This window comes from Cervus elaphus, chromosome 4, assembly GCF_910594005.1.
Source record: "Cervus elaphus chromosome 4, mCerEla1.1, whole genome shotgun sequence".
In the NCBI taxonomy this organism is placed as follows: Eukaryota; Metazoa; Chordata; class Mammalia; order Artiodactyla; family Cervidae; genus Cervus; species Cervus elaphus.
In genome coordinates this window covers 57,821,370-57,846,341 of record NC_057818.1, presented here as the reverse complement: position 1 = coordinate 57,846,341, position 24,972 = coordinate 57,821,370, and the positions used below count along the sequence as shown (strand labels likewise).

Here is a 24,972-nt window from a genome sequence, read left to right as displayed (position 1 = left end):
TATTAGTACCACCACGATGGCCAAGTAGATAAAAATGGGAGTGGAGACACAACGTAGCAATGGTGGGAAATATATGAAGTTATGAGAGGTTTAATGGCAGTAAGAAACTAATTTCTACAGATGCCATCCCCCTGTGCTACAAATCATTACGTTACCTTTCCTGCAAGCTTAAATAGGTGGGAGAGGTTAATGCTGGAGGTGCGTTAACCCTTCATCCATTCCACATCAATTGTAACACTGAAAAACCATTCACTTTTATTCATTAAGATACATTAATTTTACACAGATGGAATAAAACCTTTTCCAATTGTTGTTTGATCCTCGATTAAAATACACATTACAAGCTTCTAAAAACTTTCCTGTTTCTCTGATGAAATGATTTGAGAATGTGATTTATATGGTTTACAAAATGGAGGCTAATTTAGTAAACATGGATGGACATTCGTTATATTAATATGACTTTTCCAGAAAGAGTGTTCTATACTTACATCAGCTAGAAGAGAAGGTGTCCTTCCTTCAAGCCTGCCAGATAATATGCATGATTTCTCTATGTTGCTGTTATCAAAATACCTTCGATTTTCATGAACTATCCTTCTTTTATGCTTAAAAAGCAAGTGACATAATTATTGAAAACTTAGAGCAAACTTCTGTCTTACTTTGAATTATTCCCTGAACACTTACATCATGGTGACCACAGAGGTGTTTGACATCAGGGACAAATACATCCATTCAGAGGTTTAGTGTGTATATAACATGACTGTGTTCTTAATCTTATAAATTGGAGAATAAATGCAAATGATTCCCACTTAATATAGAAGGGCTTCTCATACCATTGGGCAACAACCATCAAAAACATAAGTTCATATATACAGTAGAAACAAATCACAGCATGTAGTAATTTGAGAGTTGAATTACATTCGTTTTGGTTCCTTAATAATCTCAAATAACGTTAACGGATACATTAATAATAATTATACCTCTGCAAATGTCCACCCCCTCAACTTGTGATCAATACTAACGTTATCAATTTTGTATGTGTTTTACTTAGGTAATACTTGCTACAGTGTTTCTGCTTAGAATAATTCAACAAAAGTGGTATGAATGACATGCTTTCTAGTATGAATTCTCTGGTATTGAGTTACTTTTGATGTCTGATTAAGCAGTTTTCTACATTTTTTTTAATTCATGTATCTTTCCAAAGAAAACACTCGTTTTTTCAAAATTGTATATTTAGGACCAAATTTTTTATCACTGATTCATTTCTAGGGTTTCTCTGTAGTATGAATTCTCTGACTGTGAGTGAGGTGATGACTGTGAGGAAATCCTTTGCCACATTCCTTACATTTCTAACATTTCTCTGCAGCATGAACTCTCTGATGTCGAGAAAGACTTGAACTCTGGGAAAAGGCTTTGCCACATGCTGTACATTTATAAGGTCTCTCCCCAGTATGGATTCGCTGATGTTGAGTTAAAGTTGAACTCCGCTTAAAAGCCTTGCCACATGCTGTACATTTATATAGTCTCTCCCCAGTATGGATTCTCTGATGTTGAGTTAAAGTTGAACTCCGCCTAAAAGCCTTGCCACATTCTGTACATTTATAAGGTGTCTCCCCAGTATGGATTCGCTGATGTTTATTTAAAGCTGAACGCTGATTAAAAGCCTTGCCACACGCTGTACATTTATAAGGTGTCTCCCCAGTATGGATTCGCTGATGTTGAGTAAGAACTGAAAAACTGATAAAGGCTTTGTCACATTCTATACATTTAAAAGGTCTCTCCCCAGTATGGATTCGGTGATGTTCAGTTAAACCTGAACTTTGCTTAAAAGCCTTGTCACATGCTGTACATTTATAAGGTCTCTCCCCAGTATGGATTCGCTGATGTTGAGTTAAAGTTGAACTCTGCTTAAAAGCCTTGCCACATGCTGTACATTTATAAGGTCTCTCCCCAGTATGGATTCGCTGATGTTGAGTTAAAGTTGAAATCTCCTTAAAAGCCATGCCACACGCTGTACATTTACAAGGTCTCTCCCCAGTATGTATTCGCTGATGTTGAGTAAGAAAAGAATAACGGATAAAGGCTTTGCCACATGCTGTACATTTATAAGGTCTTTCCCCGGTATGGATTCGCTGATGTCGAGTAAGAAATGAATAATTGATAAAGGCTTTGCCACAGTGTGTACATTTATAAGGTCTCTCCCCACTATGGATTCGCTGATGTTGAATTAAAGTTGAACTCTGCTTAAAAGCCTTGCCACACGCTGTACATTTATAAGATCTCTCCCTAGTATGAATTTGCTGATGTTGAGTAACACATGAAGAGCAGATAAAGACTTTGTCACATTCTGTACATTTGTATGGTTTCTCCCCAGCATGGATTCCCAGATTTTCAGTTAAATATGAACTCTGATTAAAGGCTTTGCCACATGCTGTACATTTGAAATGCTTCCCTCCTGTATGAACTTTCCTATGTCTACTTCGATTTGGTGAGTTACTAAAGACTTTTCCACATGTATTACACTTGCAGTGTTTCCGCTTACTCTGAATTATCTGCTGTTGAATAAGTTGTGAAGACTGGTTAACAACTTTACCATAATCATAACAATTATAGGTCTTCTCTCCAATATCCATACTCTTGTAAGTTTTAATAGTAAGATTTGAGCTTTGATAAAATATATTCCTACATTTCTGATGTCTAGAATTGTTGTCTGAAAATTGATGTCCCTGTTGTTTCACGAGATATGAGTCTTGGTCAGCATTATGCCCAGTTCCATTGCATGAAGAGCTTCTCATTCCATCATGTATACTCTTGTAATTATTGGGGGTAGAGCTCCTGCTTAAGGCATTCCTCCACACTTGGAAAGTTGTTCCACACTAATTATACCTCCATATGTATTGAACAATGATGATTGAATAAGGTCTCTCCCATTATTATCATCATTACAGATTGTGGAACAAGGAGAAAAGAGTTGTTGGTTGAAGAACAAGAAACCCTTGTTAAAAGACCCCTCAAATTGATTGTATTGGGAATTTTCGCCCTCATCTTTAAGTTTCTGGTTTCCAGACATGGTTGAATGTATATTTAATAGACAGCTATGCTCAGAGTATAGGTTTGAATGAGTATTTGCAGTAGAGACTAGATGACTTTCCAGATTTTCCACATTTCCCTTGAGAGAACATGTATGTTTCAACAGACGATGTGGATCTTTGCTGACAAATATACACCTAACTGCAGATGTTGATGACTGAAATTGGTCATCTGAAGTTGGCTTTTCCTTATTTGATTTACATCCTTGATTTCTTTTGGCGGTAATAGTTACTTTAAGGGAAACTGAACCAACTTGGTTGTGTCCATCATAACATGCTCTCCGCTCTTTATATGCCCTCATAGATTCGCAGTCTTTGGTTAAATGTAAATTTCTAAGGTGAAAGCTTTCATATATTCCTAGGTTTGCTGTTGGGAGTAAATCTTCTAAGCCTGGCTTTTGGGTCCTCAAACCCTGGGTGTCGAGAGAAGACACAGCTGAAAGATACCAAATAATAACTTATTCTACTTACTATTGTTGGGGAATAGAGTTTACAATTTACATAAAATTGGCATACACTTGGCTAGATTAAGCCTAAAACCGAGATAGAAGGAGTCAAGATGGCAGAGGATTCAGAAGAGGTGGAGTTCATCTCTCTCCACAAAAGCATCAAGAATACATCTTGAAGTGGAAAACTTCTCACAGAGCCCTGCGGAACACGGGCAGAGGAACTTGGACACCTGAAAGGACAAGAAAGATCCCTGCTGAGCCAGGTAGGACAAGAGAGAGATGGAGGAAAGGGAAGAGGAAAAGAAGCAGGATGGGACCCACAAAAACCTGGGGGGATCTGAAGAGAGGACAGGTCTCCACATCCAGGGAAGCCCCTCACTGGGGGGAGCTCAGTTGGGACACAAGGGGAGCCTCGTTCTTTGTGGGAAGAGAACACGGCAACCAGCGTGCAGGACAGAGTGAGACCTGTACGCAGGGTACCGACCCCTGCCGTGCCCACCCAGCCTGAGAGGGTGTCCTTCACTGCAGACAAAGGCTGGGTGCTGGAACGTGGGGTTCGGAGAGCAGAACCAGGCAGACAACTGTGGTTGGCCGTGAGGAGACATCCTGAGGGAGCGGGAGGGAGGGAAGAGCTCTGCAAATGGGATGCTTGTGGAGGAAGCCTGAACCGCCAGAGAAGCAGAGCGGTGCTGTTGAGTGATGCCTGAATGGATGAACTTCCTTTCAGCCTCTCTGCCCCTCTGTCTGTTCCTGATTCTCCAGGCACTAGGAATGGCTCCCACCTAGGTGGGTGATCTCACGACCCCCACAGCTGTTTCCTCCTCCCAGCTGCCTCCCCACCAGGGTAGACTCATGGGCTCCACGGGCACATTCAGAACACACGCCTGTGGGTGGTCCCAATGTACAGGTGGTGCTGAAACCACAGCTGAGCCCCAAGGCCCTGCCACTAAGCCAGAAGAGCTGAGATCTCTCCTTGCATCTGTACAAACCATGGTGTTCCACCCCACAACTGGCTTGGTAAACTCAGCCCCAACAGAACATCTGGATGGAAATGAGGCTCTGGTAGTCAAGACCAGTCTGGCTTTAGCAACTGTAGACGTTGTAGGCCCACACATGAGGCATTTGGGCCAGGTCACAGTCTACATTGCCCCCAAAGCACCGCAGCGGGTCCAGCTCCACAATGAATGTACACCTGGGATATGACTCCAGTGGATCTCTGCTGGTGACCTGGTGAAAACAACATCTGAGAGACACCAGGGTCAAGTGCAAGCATATCCATGGTTCAGGTGGGGCCAAGATCAATGCCAACACAGGGTCACACGAGAGCTCGCACAGCGCGTGAGAGATGACACGCAGAGCACTCTCCAAGGAGAACATCCCCAGAGGAGCAACACTCAGAGGCTTCCCTCCCAGTGGGTGTGCTCCAGTCACACTAGATCAGAAGCACCACAGATCAGAGCAGAGCTCATTTCAGATCTGGGGCCTCTGCTCCACCAATCAGGAAGCAGACCCCGCCACAGACACTGATATCCACAGAGGAAAGGCGAAGCAGCTCTCAAGGTCCAGGCAGGTTCTGGTCACAATAGTAACAATCAACCCCCTCGCAAGGGCATAAGGGCACAAGTCTCTGGACTGGCTTACCCACCATGGGGCAGACACCAGAGCAAGAGGAATTAGAATCTGCAGCCTGCAGAACAGAGACCACAAACACAGAACATTGGACATGAGATGACGAAGGAGTATGGTGCAGAGAAGTCAAGATAGAAACCTACAGGAACAATGAAGCGAGGAGCAGTTGAGCAGTGTAATGAGTAACTCCTGGGATGTTTCACAACAAATAAGATAGATTTAATAAGGTAAGAGTTCTTAACAAATCAAATGAGAAGTGAGACTTGAAAAATATGGTGAGAACACAGGGAGCTCTACTCAATGCTCTGTGGTGACCTAGATGGGAAGGAAATCTCCTCAAGAAGGGAAATGTGTATATGTACCTCTTATTCTTTCTGTATAGCAAACCTCACATAACATTGTAAAATAGCATTATTGGAACAGAAAAATTTCTTCTTAAAGATTTCTCTATATAATCTATAAGCTTAATAGTGAAGAACAATCAGAAAAAAGCACTGTGGGAAATGTTCTAAACTCCCACGTCAATAATTTCTTTAAAAACTCTGTAAGTTAAATAAATATATTAAAGCATTTTAGCATTAATGAATTGGGACAAACATACTTAACACATTTAATGTTAGTTCATATAAAAAAAGAGAAGCTGTAACATAAAATTCAGATTTGCATTTTCTCATTTTAGTGAGGTGTCTTATGTGAAGAAGGAATTCATAGGGCCTGTACTCCAACTCAGGCCTGTCTGTGCTGGTCGTGCTCGGCCACCTCTCCAGTGGACTCTGAACTCTCTGCTTAGTGCCTGTGGAAAGATAAGACCCCCTCCGGACAGGGGAACCTTGAAGATCATATCCAGGTTACTCATCACGTAAGAGAAAACAGACACTAATCACCCCTGCCTCTGGACAGTATCTATCAGAATGTAAGCAGAGGCTTTTCGGTTATTAACTGGTTGGAATGTAACCGTGGGCTTATTGATGATTAACTGTTTGAACATATAACACGTGAATGATGGGGTCATTGTGATTGTATTTACCCTTCCTTTGTAAGCATCAAGGGATTGGGGTGGTGGGTTTGGACACGTACACATGGGGTATAAAAGATTTTCACAAATGATGGTCGGGGCCCATGGCTAAGAGGAGACTCTGCCTTGGGCCCGCCGGTGTAATAAACTGCACTCCACTATCTGCATTGTCCTTCTGAGTGAGTTTGTTTCCCTGAAAGCGTGGCTGTAACATTTGGTGCATTGGCCGGGAAACTGCTCACTTTGAGGAGACAGGTCTCATTTGAGGCCACCCCGAGGCTTTGTAGCTTGAATCTCCTAGAGGGGGGAAGGCGCCTCGCCCCTCTGGAAGGATCCTGCTTTTCAACACCTGGACCTTTCACGTCAGCAGGTAGTGGACAGCAGCAGGGCAACTGAGCGCTCAGGTGAGGAGGAACCCACCCAGCAGGGTGGAAGAGGGGGCCTGATCAGCCCCCTGGGAGGGACCAGAAGGAGCGGGGACCCACAGGAGCCTGGAATAGGCAGGCGGCGATTGCTTGGTACAAAGGTTTAGGAGCGTGCTAGGGTTTAGGAAGGAAATTTGTAATGGTCATTTTGGAGGTGTGTCCACGCCGTCTCGGGGAAAATTATTACCCAGCGATCGCCAGGGGATTTTTAGGATAGGAAACTGGTCCTTGTATGCTCGTATTCTGCTCTCCCCCAGGAGGTGTCCTGTCTGCTGTGGAATTCTTGACCCCCTCGGAATTGTTAGGCTAGAAGGAGGGGGATACAGAAGTGAGTATGAATTGGCTTTTCCGGAGATGGCCTGGGTCATGGGATATTTAACCCATCTGTGTTTTCATTTGCACCTGATCAAGCCCACCAAGGCAGAATGGACTTTAAGGGAGAAACAGTCTTGGACCATGTGATGTTCTGGTTCAGCTATGCTGACCGGCAGGTGAAGACATGCCGATCCCCCTTGTCCCTCTGGGGTCTGGCAGGTAAGGCTCTTCTCACCCCAATTAGGAAGGAGGCAGAATGGCAATTTAAGTGTCACTGAGTGGAAATATGAGAAGTACATAGGGTACTGAGAACTTCGTAGACAGAACGAAAAGGAAAAGTCCAAGAAGGTCTGAGAAGGTAAGCAAGATGGGGGGAAGTGAATCTAAGGCAACTGTATTGGAGTGACAATTTTAAAGAAGGGATTAGGAGGAGACTATGGGGTGAAGATGAAGCCTAACTGCCTCCACATACTCTGTGAGGTCAAATGGACCCCTATGGGAGCAGGACGGCCACCAGAGAACACCGTGAACTTAAAAATAGTGAAAGCAATCTACACAGTAGTCACAGGAGAGCCAGGACACCTGGATCAATATCCATCTATTGACTCATGGCTAGGGTTAGCTTGAGACCCTCCTACTTGGACAAGATTCTGTATCCAGAAGGGAAAGGGAATAATATGAAGGGCACAAAAATTGACTGATGATAAAAAAGGAAATTCTACAGGATTTGGACGGGGATGACCTGACCCCTCCCCCATGCTGGATAATGACACGCCTGCCTCCCAGTACTTCACCAGGAACGGAGGCCGCCTTAATGCCCGACCCAGGGCCAGGTGAAGTTTCTGCAACAGCCGCTGCTCCTCCGCCAGCTTTCCCGGAGTTCGTAGAGCCGCCGTTTGGGCAGGCTGCTATCCCGGTGACAGAAGCCTCTGGCCAACACTTCCAGGATCCGGCTCCAACCGAACCGCCCAAGTTTTACCCGCCTCTCCCGGTGACTACTGACAAGAGGGGGAGGGAGACGTTGGAATTAAGCAGAGACTGCGCTCTGGCAGAGAGCTGGAGGGAAGGAAAGAGAACAGACAAGAGACTTATAGTGCAAGCTGCTGCTCTGGGAAAGTCTATCTCGGGCCCTCCAGAAAACCTCATCTGCCCCAGGGACAGGCCAGTCCTTCAGCCAGTCCCAAGGGACGCCCTGGGCCCGTTACAGCCAAACCAGTGTGCCCAGTGCCAAGCTTTTGGCCACTGGAAGAATGAATACCCTAAGGCAAGGAAGGAAGAGGAAGCTCCCGCAGTTGTGGGGCTTGGTGACTTGGAAATTAACTAGGGCTGCTAGGGCTCAGAGATATCAGGTCCCTGAGAGCCCAGGGTGACCTTAAAAGTGGGGGACCAAAACATTGACTTCATGGTGGATACAGGAGCACAACTGTCGGTAGTAACAAAACCTGTGGCACCTCTGTCCAAAAAGACTACCGCTGTAACTGGGGTATCGGGAGAAGAGATGAGTAAACCGTTTTGCCAGCCCAGAAAATGTCAGATGGGGGGGGGGGGGTGGTGGGTACCAAGTGATTCATTAATTCCTCTACATTCCTGACTGCCTAGTACCCCTGTTGGGAAGAGACTTGCTCTCCAAACTGGAAGCACAAGTGACTTTCTCCCCTGAGGAGAGGCCCACTTTCTGGACAGACTCTATGACTTATTTGCCCTCTCTCTCAATACCAACCCAAGATGAGTGGAGGTTGCATGAACCTCTGAAGGCAGAACCGGGTGGGCCAGAAGAGCATGAGGGAGCTAACTCAATTATTCCCTGAGGTCTGCGTGGAAGACAACCCCCCCGCCCCCCAGGCTGGCTAAACATCACGCCCCAGTGGTAATGGAACTCAAACCAGGCACCATCCCGGTTAGAGAGCGCCAGTACCCACTATGGATGGAGGCCTGAACCGGCATATTGCCCCACATCAATAGATTGAAACAAGCAGGCATTCTACTAGAGTGCCAGTCGGCTTGGAATACGCCAATCCTGCCAGTCAACAGGGAAGGAGGACAGGACTATAGGCCTGTACAAGATCTCAGGCTAGTCAACCAGGCTACTGTGACTTTACACCCCACTGTTCCAAACCCCTATACCTTTCTTAGCCTCCTCCCACCAAGGACTAAAGTTTACACTTGCCTAGATCTCAAGGATGCCTTCTTCTGCATATGCCTCGCCCCAGCGTCACAGCCCATATTTGCCTTTGAATGGGAAGATCCAGTCGGGAGCACCAAACAACAGCTCATCTGGACTCCCCCACAAGGGGTTAAAAACTTCCCAGCCATCTTTCGGGAAGCCTTGGCTTCTGACCTGGACTCATTCCATCCGGAAGAGTATGGATGTTGGCTCCTACAATACAGGGATGACCTGCTGCTGGCTGCGGAGACTGAGGAAAAATGCTGGAAAGGGACAAAAGCACTGCTCCAGCTGTTGACGGAAGCAGGTTACCCGATGTCAAAGAAGAAGGCACAGATTTACAAAGAGGAGGTAAGGTATCTGGGGTTTGTTTTAAAGAAGGGCTCAAGGTTCCAGACCGTAATTGGCTCCTATATACTGATGGCACTAGCCTGATAAAACAAGGACAATGGCTGTCAGGTTAGCCAAAGCGGAAGGGGCCATCAAGGCTGAAAAGGGATGGTGGGAATTGCCAAGTGGCAAATTATTGGTACTGGAGGAGCTGACACACAGTCTGGTAAGCCAGACACACCAAGCGATCCACCTAGGCCATGCTGCCTGCTCCCAGGTGAATGCTGCCTCTCGGGGATTCAGACAAAATCCTCCGGGTATTCAGCTGAAAGGCACACTGCCCGTTGAACACCTGCGAGTGGACTTCACTGAAATGAAACCTCACCGACACTACCATTATCTGCTGGTCATGGTATGTACGTTCCCGAGATGGACAAAAGCTTTTCCTACCTGGACTGAAAGAACATCAGAAGTAGCCCGGTGCCTGCTTAGGGAAATGGTTCCCAGATTTGGATTTCCTACCAGCATTGGATCAGGCAATGGTCCGGCTTTTGTAGCTGATTTAGTACAACAAGTAAGCAAAATTTTAAACATCAAATGGAAATTGCACACTGCTTATAGGCCCAGAGTTCTGAGATGGTGGAATGAGCCAACCAGACACTTAGAGAGACTGTCCAAGTGGATCAGAGAGACTGACTGCTCCTGAGTGTACTTGCTTCCGACGGCTCTGCTCAGACTCAGGATGACCCCACAGTCCCAAGGCTATTCTCCATACGAAATTGTGTATGGGAGGCCTCCTCCCATAATAAAACAGGTGTCAACAAATTTGCCTCAGGTAAGGGGGGATAGGATTTCACAGCAGATGGAACTGGGTAAGGTAATAACTAAGTTTGTACAAGAAAGGGTGCCGTTCCCCCTTGGGGAACAGATTCATGAGTTTACACTTGGTGACCAAGTATGGGTCAAAGATTGGAAACATGATTTGCTAGCCCCTTGGTGAAAGGGCCCTTGTTATTCTAACTACCCCTACTGCTGTTAAAGTTGCACGTATTGTTCCTTGATCCATCACACGAGGGTGAAGAAAGCATACCACGCAGACCCAGAAAACGCTGAGTGGACTGCACAGAGGGACCCCACTGACCCTCGAGAGACTAAGACCATCCTTGAGAAGAAGGAGAAGAAGATCCCGGATGAGCCCCTTCAGGATGAAGCCGCACAATCAACTCCTGCTGCTTGGCCTCATCAACGTGACTTTGATGATTAACTGTTTGATCACATAACACGTGAATGATGGGGTTATTGTGATTGTATTTACCCTTCCTTTGAAAGCATCAAGGGACTGGGGTGGTGGGTTTGGACACGTACACATGGGGTATAAAAGATCTTCACAAATGCTGGTCGGCGCCCTTGGCTAAGGGGAGACTCTGCCTTGGGCCCGCCGGTGTAATAAACTGCACTCCACTATCTGCATTGTCCTTCTGAGTGAGTTTGTTTACCGGAAAGCGTGGCTATAACAATGCAGTGAAGAAAGAATTTGATTATGAAATTTCCTTTTTTTTTTTTCTTTTCAGTCTCAGTGCGTTCTTAGAACACGGTCCATCACCTAGTTCCCAGAACTCAAGATTGAGCAGTGGTCACGTCATCATCGATCAGGGCTCGCAGAGCGGTAGGGGCCACCCTAACCACACCCAAACCTTAGCCTAACTGCCTCCCCCTAACCTCCCAGCCCCCGAGTCCCTGGCCCCATTTCGCCTGACACGTTTTCATAATCCTCTCAGGCTCCGGGCTGGCAGCGCCGCCAGTCACGGGGCCCAATCATATAAGGAAAATGCTGCGGCCTCATCCGGGGCTGCATCGTGGTCCTGGGGGCGCCCTGTCCCCTACGCCACTCGCTAAACCCAGACCTGCAAACCTCCCGGCCCTGCTTCGCGCACCCGGACCTCCCGGGCGAGTCCAGATGCCTCGGCCTCCCCCCCCGGGCTGTTCTGATTATGAAATTTCTAAGGTCATATGTGTAGTTTCCAGTGCACTGGAAATTATATGGTAGAAAACAAAAAACATCTGTCCCCAGTATTCTTACACGTTTGGCAATTTTTTCACAGCTCCACCCACACACTTCTGACTAGAGACAGAATCAGCACTTTTAAAGGGCTTAATATAGTTAATCAGAAATATGCACAGATTTTCTAAAACCTCCCCAAAATGGACGAGTTATCAGGTCATGCAGGTTGCTCCAGGCCAAGACAAATATTTTGGTTCTAACTGCGAATGTGAAAATTAATCACTGGAGAAAAAATACACAAATGATAAAAAGAATCAGGAATGGGTCAGGAGATGACGCTCTATGACTGTGACAGAAATAAACCTAGGCTAATCCAAAATCGTCCCCACTGAAGCAGATCTTCTCAAACCACACGACAAAGTCTGATTTCCTCCACAATGCTTGTCCCTCTCACCCGAGTTATCTGCTTCATCCATAGACACATACCTGGGTATACGGCTGTCTCCATTCTCCTTACATCCCAGGGATCCTTCATTTGCTCCAGAAACGTGACCAGGTCCGGCTTAGAGACCACAAGACCTGTTCATCAGAAAAAGGAATATGTGTTTTCTCAGATATTCATCAATTTCCAATCCAATATGTGTTCAGGTGAGAGAGAAGTCAAGGTAGAAAGTTAAAATAGCATTAAAAAAATGATTTCACCAAATAGTTTATTGGAAGCATCTTTAAAAGACAAATGCATCAGAATCAGATTCTGATATTATGCTCAAGTACTACTAAGGCAAAAGCAGGTAGTGGAATTCTGGTTTTAAGAGGAGAGTGGCACTATTTTATAACACAGAACTTACAGAATTATCATGAACCTAGAATGAAGAATATGCATGTCAAGAAGCAACAGTTAGAATCAAACATGGAACAGTTGACTGGTGGCAGATTGGGAAAGGAGTACATCAAGGCTGTACATGGCCACCCTGCTTGTTTAATTTCTATGCAGAGTACATCATGCAAAATGCTGTGCTGGATGAATCACAACCTGGAATCAAGATTACCAGGAGAGATATCAACAACGTCAGATAGACAGACGATATCACTCTAATGGCAGAAATTGAAGAGGTAATAAAAGGCTCTTGATGGGGGTGAAAGAGGAGAGTGAAAAAGCTGGCTTAAAACTCAACATTCAGAAAACTAGGATCATGGCATCCAGTCTCATCACTTCATGGAAAATAGACAGGGGGAAAGTGGAAACAGTGACAGATTTAGTTTTGGGAGGTGGGATGGGCTTCAAAATTACTGCAGATGGTGACTGCAGCCACGAAATTAAAAGATGCTTGCCCTTTGGAAGAAAAGCTATGACAAAGACAGCATATTAAAAAGCAGAGACATCACTTTGCCAACAAAGGTCAAAGCTATGCATTTTTCAACAGTCACGTATGGATGTGATATTTGGAACATGAAGAGCCAATTCATTGGAAAAGACCCTGATGCTGGGAAAGATTGAGGGCAGGAGAAGGGAGTGGTAGAAGATGAGATGGTTGAAGAGCAGTACTGACTCAGTGGATATGAATGTGAGAAATCTCTGGGAGTTAAAGAAGGCTAGGGAAGCCTGGCTTGCTGCATTCCACGGGATCGCAAAGAGTTGGACATGACTTAGTGACTGAACAACACGGAGACAGGTTACATCAAGAAAGAAGGTTACCTTCCCCTGGAAACTAGGGATCTTAACCTCTACTGGACAAAGCAGAAAATTCCAGGAGACATTCTAAAATGAATGAACAAAAACCCTGGCGATACATAAGGGATTCTGGAAGCAAGTGATCCTCACCCAAGCAGGCCAGATTCCCGTAGTTCTCTAACATCACGTCCCTGTACAATTCCCGCTGACCGAGGTCCAGGCATTCCCACTCCTCTTGCGTGAAATCTATGGTCACATCCTGGAATGTCAGCAGCCCCTGAAATATAAAGGACATGAGCCACGTGGACCTGGGAAGACTTCCTTATGTGACCCAAGATGAAACCAGCAAGAGAAATGGTTTTGATTTAGGAGAATGTCTGGTGTTACACAAGAATATAATTTTTATACTGCTATATTTTCCACAGTATTTATAACCCCAGGAAAAGAGAATGAGACATGATCCACAGACCACTATAGAAACTATTCTGATCTGGAAGAGAAATTATAAAACAATCACATCAACACTGACCTATCTATTTTTGAGAGTTGTACTCGTGTGACACAAGATAAACTGTCTATCAATGAAATCATGTTAGTCACTCAGTCATGTCTGATTCTTTCCGACCCCATGGACTGTAGCATACCAGGCTTCTCTGTCCATGGGATTTTTCAGGCAAGAATACTGGAGTGAGTTGCCATTTCCTTCTCCAGGGGAATCTTCCCCACCAAGGGACTGGACCCGGGTCTCCCACATTGCAGGCAGATTCTTCACCATCTGAGCCACCAGGGAAGCCCTCTATCAAGGAACCAAGAAATATTTTTAAAAAGCATGATGCTCTGATCTAAGAGTTCTGGAGTGGGGCCAATGTGCTGCATTTTTAACAAGCTTATTTTAACTAGTAATATTGAAAATTCTGATACATGAATGAACGTTCTGTATAGCAAAGAGGTAGACCACTAAGGTAAGAATTGATACTTAACTTAGAATTTTAAGTGTTTTACAAAATTGACAGGTCTGATACAATAGTACCCATAGCAGCAATAATCCTTTGAACTATTTAGTATATACTATATGTCTTTCTAAAAGTTTTTACAGGGTCTTGAATGCATCACATAAATAATAGAAAATCAACAACATTGATGTTCCACCGTTTTGCAAATATTTTGTCAAACATTCATTAAATGACAGATCTTGAATTTGCTTCAGTTTATGTGAACTAAAATTTAACTAGTAAAACACAAATACACAGAGACAACACTAAAGAAAGTGTATAGGAGTTTTTCTAGGGTCTTCCCTGGTAGTCTGAGCTCCCAAGTCAGGAGGCTGGTTTCAGTCCCTTGTTAGAGAACTAGATCCCACACGCCACAGCTAAAGTTTGCCTGCTGCAACAAAGTCTCCCACATGGCTCCAAGATTCTGCAGGCTACAACCAAGACACAACTCAGCCAAACATAAATACGTGTATTTTTTTTTTAAAGAACTTTATATAACTGGGGAGAATACCAAAACAAGAAAAAAAAATATTTTAACATTTTCCTGCAATTGACATATATTACAATGAGACTGTATACTTACTAAGAGTATTAAGGAAAAGCTAACATTCACAAAACTAAGATCACGGCATCCGGTCCCATCACTTCATGGCAAATAGAAGGGGAAAGAGTGGAAACAGTGGCTGACTTATTTTTGGGGGCTCCAAAATCACTGCAGATGGTGACTGCAGCCACGAAATAAAAAGACACTTACTCCTTGGAAGGAAAGTTATGACTAACCTACACAGCACATTAAAAAGCAGAAACATTACTCTGTCCACAAAGGTCCGTCTAGTCAAGGTTATGGTTTTTCCAGTAGTCATGTACGGATGTGAGAGTTGGACTATAAAGAAAGCTGAGCACATTAGAATTGATGCTTTTGAACTGTGGTTTTGGAGAAGACTCTTGAGAGTCCCTTGGACTGCAAGGAGATGCAATCAGTCCATCCTCAAGGAAATCAGTCTGGATGTTAACTGGAAGGACTGATGTTCAAGCTGAAACGCCAATATTTTGGCCATCTGATGTGAAAAACTGACTCATTTGAAAAGACCCTGATGTTGGGAAAGACTGAAGGCAGGAGGAGAAGGGGACGACAGAGGATGAGATGGATAGATGGCATCACTGACTCAATGGACATGAGTTTGGGTAAACTCCAGGAGTTGGTGATGGACAGGGAGACCTGGAGTGCTCCGGTTCATGGGGACCGAAAGAGTCAGACACGAATGAGCGACTGAACTGAACTCATTCATGTTCAGTTCAGTTCAGCTGAGTTCATTCATATTCATGTCAATGAAATTGATATTCATGTCTATAAAATCAGTTCATGTTCAGTTCAGTTCAGTCATTCATATTCATATCAATAAAATCGAGATTATTTTTAATGGGTTAAAATATATACATCTACTTGTGGATGATATTCTTTGTATATTTTAAATACACTAGGGTGCAAACATTTACAATGGTATAAGATAAATTAGAGCTCTTGGTTCTGAAACTTTAATTTCTTGAAAAACTGTATCATTTTGTTGAGCTGTATGTTAGAAATTCAACACAGGTGAAAACAGATTAGCACCAATAGGATTGTTACAAATATTCTGTAAAAAAATGTAAAAATGTGAGTAAGAAGACTATGTCTGTGGTATGAGCGTGGAGTGTACTGGAAACATCACACTTGGGCTTGAGTGATGAAAACTCCCACTCCCAAAACCCAGTATCGATCATCAACACAGTGAGTGTTCATTCTCCAAAGCAAAGAGAAACCAAGAAGATGTGGAGTTTCTCCATTAAGTGTGAGGATTTTCACCTGATCCTCATTCCATTTTTCCACAGCCTTGTTTAAAGACAGAGGGGGGGAAAAAATGAACTTTATAGTCTGGTAATCTCAGAAAAATCACCAGAGCCAGTGGACATCATCTGTCATGGTGTAAATGGATCACACGGAAGACGTTCTATCAGAACCTGGGCACTTCGGAAAAATAAGGAAATTATAACTTGAACCCAACATAAAAAATATCACTTTTATGCAAAATTCATTTCATATATACTTCCTCTGTTCTGTATCCTAACAGTGTTGTCACGCGAGTGTATGTTCCTTGGTTCTTTGTCTCATCACAACAAAAATTTGGAGTGAGGGACATGAAAGCCCCTTGTCGGATCACAGCTCTCAGAGGACAGACCCTGTTATAGCTCTCAAATAAATCAGTGTTACAGCTCTATTTATTTAGATAATAGCCAGAAAATCCATCTTGTAGTTGTGAGGACATGTCGATCCCAAGACACAAGAGAAGATCGCCCCATCGCGCGGGAGAGAGAGAGAGAGAGAAGGAGGAAGAGGGCTTTGGCTCCTCTTTTTATCTGTTTCTCTGCCCCAGTGCCTCTCTTATGTAAATCGGGCCTAGGCAGGCGCGTTGTTTGTTTTACATGAGGTTCTCACTCCAGTCCCAGGACCTTTCCTTGTTCTATTTTCGCGGGCTTTCCCTTCCAGGGCTTTTAGCCACCGCCATTTTGGACTCTTTTTCCCTCTTCTAACTACCTAACAATGTGTTTCACTACTAAGTCTTAGCATTACAGAGGACAGTATCTCCTAGTTTTCTTTTTATTTCTGAGCATTTTCTGAAAAATTCTGGATCACTGAGTTTATTCAATATACAAGGGCATTTTCTAACTCCTAAAGAGCTGAAACTGCATCCCCATGTAAACTCATCATGGCATTTCCCCTAGTTCCCTAAGATCCCAACACCGAACCACTTCCCAATGGGAATCTCAGATACCAGTGCCTCTCCGTGTTTCTCTCTCACAAAGGGAATATATTCACCCATTGAAAGTCGCTAATTCATAAGTTGAGAATTCATCATGCTCCGTAGAAAGCCAGGATACAGACAAGGGAGACAAGATTCTGGGACTCAAGGAAGAAGTGGTCTAAAGAGCGAGGCTTCACTATGATAAGAAGAAAAGAAAAAATAAAGCAGTTGATAACAAACACCCAGGCAGAAAAGTTAGAAGCAGAGAACTAAAGGTGTGCAGGTTCTCAGTCCAGGCATTTCAGGAAGAAAAGCAGACACAGCCCCAGACCCGGGACAGGACTCGTACCTGAGAAGCTGCCATTTCCTCCTCTTCTTCCTCCTGCTCTGCGTCTTCTCTGGGGATGTTACATCCCAAACTCACATCTGCATCTTGAGAAAATACCTTCAAAGGCATCCATGCAGCTGTTTAACCTGCAACTGCTGCAGGGAAAGAGAAGAAAAAGTTTTCCTGTTTCCCTCACCCTTTTCTGAGCTCCTTCTCGACTTTCTGTGTTCCCAATCTGTAGTGGGGAATCAAGACTAACCTGATAATGCTAGTCACATCCTGGTGCTCTACACTATTTGCAGATCAGCCCGGCTAGTTCTTCTCCTTCCTTTTCAAGTTACAGAGAACAGTTCACGAGAGACAGTGGGCCCTCCTTCTGGGCAACCTGACCCAGCCTTGAGGGTTTTGAAAAAAATGCAAGAGGAAGACCCGCATTCAGAGCCCTGAGGGGAAACCTCACACCTGAGACCTCAGGAAGGGAGGGTTTAGGGAGGGAACTTCTAGAAACAAAAAAGGTCAATCTGATTCCCTGGGGAGGGGCTTTTTCTAGGATGGGTGTGGTGGTCCACAGCCTGCCTGTACCCTTGGGGGCTGGGAGGGGAGAGGTGAGCGTTTGGTGGGAATCACCTGGGGGTCTTGGGTTCCTGCCAGGCTCTACTTGCAGAATTCCTCCCAAAGATTTCCCCTGTCCTTAGTTTTTTTCACCCCCCTCTGCAGCCTGGGGACACAGGTTTTCACAAAATGCTTTGCTTTGTGACCACCTCTCTGCAGGCGTGGCACCTCCAACTTCAGAGACCAGGAGCCTGGAGGCATCTCCATCCCCGCTTTCTAGGAAAAGAAACCAGGGGCAGCAGGAGGCCTGGCATGCTGCAGTCCAGGGCGACTGAGCAACTGAACTGAACTGAACTGAGCAGGACACGCTAGGTTCACAGTGCGTATGGGCGGAGCCAGATGCCTCTGAAAATGATGCCCTAAATGCTTCTGATGACCAACCAAGGAAGAAATGATCGGTGTTGTCATAAGTTACATCACACAGGAGTTAACACCTGAGAATGTTGTTGCTCTACTTCCTGTGTGTGTTTTTCTAGGTTTTGTGAATCAACTGCTACAGTTCGTTGTCTGACCCATTCAGAGCTCTATTTTCCCACATCTTTAAAGTATAATGACCAAGGAAAAAATAAAGATAGAAGCATAGTCATCTTTCTCATATTATGTATTCTAAAAAATATTCAATCTGCATTCACCAGTACCAACTTTGTAAATGATTTAGTTTCACAGCAGAATTGAGAATAAAGTATAGACATTTCCCATATACCTCTTGTTCCCACATGTGGACAATCTCCCTACTTAGCTTTCCCCACCAGAGTGAGCATTTGTTACCACTGATGAATCTACATGGGCAGTAAATAGATAAACTCTCTAGTTTACCCCTGTGTTCCTTTTAGGAATGTGCACTCCATACCTCTAGATAAATGTTTAATAACATGTGTCCAGCATGACAGTTTAACACAAATTATTTCATGGTCCTGAAAGTTCTCTAGATTTATGATGTTCATAGTCCCTACTTTGAAATCCACAGTAATCATGAACCTTTTTAATCTCTTTTATATTTCTTACTAGATTCCCAGGTGACTGAGTGATAAGGAATCTGCCTGCAGATGCAGGACATCCAGGTGATGTGGGTTCAGTCCTTGGGTCAGGAAGATCCCCTGGAGGAAGAGATGGCAACCCACTCCAGTATCCTTTCCTGGGAAATCTATGGACAGAGGTGAGCCTGGCAGGCTACAGCCCCTGGGATCACAGATACTCAGACACAACTGAGCACACATAAGAACATTTACCTACACCAAAAGTCATATTGTAGAAATCCTACTTTTTGTAGCATTTTCAAATGGGCTTCTTTCATTTAGTAATGAAGGAGGAAACAGACAGAGCTGGACTCCGTCTTAGGCCAGGCTGTGAGCATCAGTCTACATGCACGGTCACTCTCCCAGTGGACTCTGAACTTTGCGCCCCGGTGTATATGGAAATGGCATACCAATGGAAAATCAGATCCCACCCCGCCCACTCATAAAAGAGCCTCAGGACTTGTATTAGGACTCTGTTGCCTAAAAGAATATGTTAATTATCTCTGTAACAGAACAAAGTGGTGAATTCCATTCTGTTTATTGGGATATGACCACAGGCCTGTTGATAAATATCCACTGTTTATTTAGTCCTGTGACACAAGAATCACAGGTTAACTTTGATCCTATCTCTCTTTTACCTTGTCCAGACTAGTTTCAAGGAATTTGGGGAGGTGGGTTTGAGCAAGTACACTTAAGGTATATAAAGTTTTCACAAAAACTGTTCAGGGTCCTTGCTAAGAGGAGACTGTGCCTTGGACCCGCTGGTGTAATAAACTGCACTCCACTATCTACATTGTCCTTCTTAGTCAGTTTGTTTCCCAGAACACATGGCTACAATTGTAAAATGCATGGAATGATTGTCAATGTATTTTATGCCTTGAAAGCTTAACATGGAAAAGCTTAAGAACTACCTCTGCGCCTATATTCGTGCTCAGTAAATAAGTTCATCAATACCATTTTTTAAATTCCAAACATATCTGTTAAGACAATATTTGCACAAATATAGAGATCAGACATGGACACAGCAGGAGAAGAAGAGGGGAAACAATTGAAAGGGTACCATTGACATATATACACCACCAAGGGTAAAACTTTGGAGAAGACTCTTGAGAGTCCCTTGGACTGCAACGAGATGCAACCAGTCCATCCTAAAGAAAATCAGTCCTGATATTCATTGGAAGAAGTGATGTTGAAGCTGAAAGTTCAATACTTTGGCCATCTGATGTGAAGAACTGACTCATTTGAAGAGACCCTGACACTGGGACAGATTGAAAAGGGGAGGAGAACAGGACGACAGAGGATGAGGTGGTTGGATGGCATCACTGACTCAATGGACATGAGCTTGAGCAAGCTCCAGGAGCTGGTGATGGACAGGGAGACCTGGCCTGCAGCACTCCATGGGGTCGCAGAGTCAGAAACGACTGAGCAACTGAACTGAACTGATGGTTAAAATAGGTAGCTGGTGGGAAGCTGCTGTTTACCACAGGGAACTCAGCTTGGTGCTCTGTGCTGAGGAGAGGGGTGAAACGGAGACCACGGGAGGGAGGGCCAAGAGGGAGAAGATTTATGTATACTTACGGCTGATTGACGATGTCATAGAGCACAAACTAGCACAACATTGTAAAGCAATTATATTCCAATAAATATATATATATATATATTGTCTCAAAAGGAAAAAAAGCTAAACAGACTGGTCACCCGGTGGTGGAGAATCCATCTGACAGTGCAGGGGACAAGGGCCTCATCCCTGGTCCAGGAATATTCCACATGCTGTGGGGAGACTAAGCCTGTGCCCCACAGCTGCTGAGGCTGGGCGGGGCAGCTTATTCTTTTCCATGGGCAGGAGGCAAAAGAAAGATGCTCACCACCGCTAAACAATAAGAAATGCAGAACAAAGGTACAGGGATGTATCACCGCATGCCAGTGAGAAGAACAACCAGCAAAAAGCCCACTAATAATATCACAAATGCTGAAGGGGCTTGGAGATCAGGGAACTTCCTACATGGCTGGAGGGAATGTAAGCTGGTGCAGTCACGTGGGAGGACCGTGTTGAAGTTCCTTAAAAAACATAACCTCTTGACATTTAAGGAAATGAATTCCATGAAAAGTAGACAAAACAGATTAATCAACAAATTGACAAGTTTTATAGTTTGTAGTAAATCATCTGCAATTCTGAAATGACCAGTTTTGATCTGGCATTTCTAAATTCTCTAAGTTAAATGTGTAAGAATACACATACACTCACATATTCCTTCTTGGTCTTCTCACTACTAACATGCTTACCTTCAGATATTTATATCTTGTATTCAATGTGTGTTATATAAATCATATTATGTATATATCATCAGATATTTATATATTGCATTCAAAGTATGCCAAAGCCATGAGAAAACAGCTTCTTTAAGCCTTACAAGACACATGTGCTAAGAATGATACAGGGTAAGATTTTATAAATCTTGGCTCAGAATTTTCCCATCATGGCTGTTGATTATTCTTTTTGTGACTTTGTTAAACTTACATTTGCTTAAATGAGCCCCTGAAAAGTTTTAACTAACAGGAGAACAAAGACAATTGCAGTAGGTGAGTTTATGACTCTCGGTCCTCAGAGAATTCACAGCAAGCCTTGAGGGCCCCTGAGGAAGGTCAAGGCTAGAACCAGGCAGAGAAAATTCCAGTACTTGGGGTTCAGACCTGACCCTGGGTGAAGTGCTGTGGGTCCCACAGGCTGAGTGTGGATGGGTCCATTCAAAGAAAGACGAGCAGGATTCTGGTGAGCTCTGAGGGTGTCACTGAAGGGGGGCCTGTGCAGTAGACCCTGGGGATCAGCAAGACTGCTGGTCCCAAGGAAGGGGTCATCTAGTGCAGGTGCTCACAGGACTGGTTGGTGTGAGTTCCCGGTGCAGGGGTTTAGTTGCTCCGAGGCATGTGGGATCTTCCTGGATCAGGGATCGAACCTGTGTCTCCTGCATTGGCACAAGGATTTTTTACCCACTGAGGCACCAAGGAAGCCCCAGATGCTGTGTGTGATGCTGCTTTTCCTTAGTGAGGAACACACAACCCATTGAGAGCTCACATGAGAGCTCTCTGGAAATGCATGGCGGAAACTGCAAGGAAGCTCTCTTTGATCCCTCCAAAGTCTTAGGCTGCTGGTGGAGGGGGGGTGTGTTCTGATGAACAGATGACAGAGATGAGAATGTGGCAAATACAGTAGGTTTCTGAGAATCTGGGAAATCAAATTCTGTCCTCCTGAGTTAGGAGAGTTTCTGGGTAGCGCAAAGGACTAACACTACTAGACAGAGGTTATTATACTTTCCCAGACTTAGATCTGGGAAAAATGGAAACAGTGACAGACTTTATTTTCTTGGGCTCCAAAATCACTGCAGACGGTTACTGCAGCCATGAAATTAAAAGACACTTGCTCCTTGGGAGAAAAGCTATGACAGTTCATTTTAGTGGCTCAGTAGTGTCTGACTCTTTGTGACCCCATGGACTGCAGCATACCACGTTTCCATGTCCATCACCAACACTTGGAGCTTGCTCAAACTCATGTCCATCGAGTCAGTAATGCCATCCAAGCCTCTCATCCTCTGTCGTCCCCTTCTCCTCCCACCTTCAATCTTTCCCAGCATCAGGGTCTTTTCCAATGAGTCAGTTCTTCACATCAGGTGACCAGAGTATTGGACTGTTGCCTCTTGACCTGCATATAGATTTCTCAGGAGGCAGGTAAAGTGGTCTGGTATTCCCATCTCTTTAAGAATTTTCCACAGTTTGTTGGGATCCACACAGTCAAAACAAACATAGCATATTAAAAAGTGGAGGCATCACTTTGTCAACAAAGTTCTGTGTAGTCAAAGCTATGGTTTTTCCAGTAGTCATATACGGATATGAGTTGGACTATAAAGAAGGCTGAGTGCCGAAGAATTGATGCTTTCAAACTGTGGTGCTAGAGAAGACTCTTGAGAGTCCCTTGGACTGCAAAGAGATCAAATCAGTCAGTCCTAAAGGAAATCAACCCTGAATATTCATTGAAAGGACTGATGATGAAGCTGAAGCTCCAATACTTTGGCTACTTGATGCAAAGAGTCAACTCACTGGAAAAGGCCCTGATGCTGGGAAAGATTGAAGGCAGGAGGAGAAGGGGATGACAGAGGATGAGATGGTTGGATGGCATCACTGACTCGATGGACATGAGTTTGAGCAAGCTCCAGGCGTTGATGATAGACAGGGAAGCATGGTGTGCTGCAGTCCATGGGATCGCAAAGAGTCAGAGACGACTGAGCAACTGAACAAGACAGCATCTGTTAAAAGTTACTATTGGGGGTACTTTTAGAGGGAGAAATTTATAAATTTCCATCTTTCTGTAGATATTTGTCTATTTAGATTTTCTGTAACTACTTGGGAATGGGTCTGTATTGGTAAGATATATTTTAGTGGAAAACATCTTTATCACCACCCAGACTTGCAAATTAATTGGCATTGAGGTGGACAAATATATACAATAAATTTTAACATAAAAATTTCTGTCATCATGGTCTTCCTTTTAATTATAGGGCTTAGTAATCCTCAAGCACTTTGGTTCTAGTTCTCTGATCATACTTAAGTGATGCTGAAGCTCAGGGATCAGGAAAGAACCCACTGTTGGGTAGAAAAATTTCTCAGAGGAACAGAGAAGTCAGCACAATACAAGAGTTTCATTGCCAGGCTCTCAGCTGTCAGCTCAGCATCCTGCTCATTACATATGAGAACCTGTCTGCCTCCCCAGATCGCATAAAAGAAAAAGCCCCTCAGGGCACTGCAGTGGTCTCTTTGGGAATAACAAGTTGATTGTAGTTTTTTTGGGGGGAGGATAATTAAGTTTTTAGAAAGTTAATTACAAGTTTTATACAAGTATGCTTTTGTTCCATGAGCCTACCTTCTCCTTGCAGCTAAACAGGCAAAGATAATTGCAATTCTGAGGGAAGGGGAGGTCACGGAATCACAAATGCATATCTAGGGGTGTGACAGCCTTCATCTAACACAGGTGCTGATTTTCAAACCAGCACACCTCCTCCCCCAGTGTAATGGCAACAGAAAGGAGTCAGATACTGATTTTCTATTTCAATCTGAGAGGAAGAGTCTATAGACAAGAAGTATCAGGGGTAAGTGGTTATTCCACAAAAAAGGAAATTCTTGAGGGTCTAAATCTAGTCCATTGCCAAAGCCACACAGAAGGAAAGAAGGATTCTGACTGTTGAGCTGGACTAGTAAAGAGAGGCCAGGACTAGAGATCCAACAGCAATCCATGACTGCTCTGAATTTATAATTTAGTGTAATCCACAGTGACTTTGATTCCTGGCATTGACTGCGAGTGACAATGCAGCTTAGACTTTTAATTTTCTTAAGAACTGTAGGGTTTTTCTTTTATTTGTTTATTTTTGGTTGCACTGAGTCTTCATTGCTGCGTGGGCTTTCTCTAGTTGGGGTGAGTGGGGGCTACTCCTTGCTGTGGTGCCCAGGCTTCTCATTGCAGTGGCTTCTCTTGCTGCCGATCACAGATTCTAGGCGCTCAGCCTTCAGTATCTGCAGCATGTGGGTTCAGTAGTTTGGTGTGCCGCTCTAGAGAGCAGGCTCAAAAGTGCCGGTGCACAGGCTTAGCTGCTCAAGGACGTGTGGAATCTTCCTGGACCAAGGATGGACCCCGTGTCCCCGCACCAGCAGGTGGATTCTTATCCACTGTGGCACCAGAAGAGTCCTTAAGAACTGTAGTTTTGAGCTCAGTCTGAAGTTCCACCTCGTTTACTGAAAGCATAGATTAAATTCAGGGTTATTGCAGGTGTGCGTGCCTATGACACCTTCTGCTTCTAGTAATGAGTAAGATGAATCTACAAGTCACTGAGTCCTGTGCAGAAATGGTGAACCCAGATGACAGTTCCTGGCATAAAATTGTTTGCTTTATCTCTGAGTATACGAAGTGCTTGATGGGGACAGTAATTGTTACGTCCTGAAAATGTCTTTGATCTGTTAAATTGATGAGACTGTTTTCCCTATTGAAGAAAAGGAATCGGCACATAAGAAAAGTGTACATTTATAATAATGAGTTTCAGATAGCCCCAGTCAGGCTCAAATATACCATGATGCTTTCACTCATCTAAAAATATTCTACTATCAATTGTTGTTG

The 24,972-nt window shown here is 44.2% G+C and overlaps 1 protein-coding gene and 2 non-coding genes across 3 annotated transcripts; all 3 read right to left on the bottom strand.

Annotated features, from left to right (window-relative positions):
- Positions 1 to 1,277: 1,277 nt before the first annotated feature.
- Positions 1,278 to 13,314, bottom strand: LOC122692419 (zinc finger protein 724-like). The gene is made up of 3 exons (XM_043899995.1): positions 13,238 to 13,314; positions 11,902 to 11,994; positions 1,278 to 2,452 (listed from the first exon to the last, which is right to left on the bottom strand). Exons 1-3 carry the CDS (start codon positions 13,269 to 13,271, stop codon positions 1,347 to 1,349), a joined length of 1,233 nt encoding a protein of 410 aa, XP_043755930.1. The 5' UTR covers positions 13,272 to 13,314; the 3' UTR covers positions 1,278 to 1,346.
- Positions 10,982 to 11,065, bottom strand: LOC122692969. Its single transcript, XR_006340776.1, has one exon.
- Positions 11,141 to 11,282, bottom strand: LOC122692985. Its single transcript, XR_006340792.1, has one exon.
- Positions 13,315 to 24,972: the final 11,658 nt, after the last annotated feature.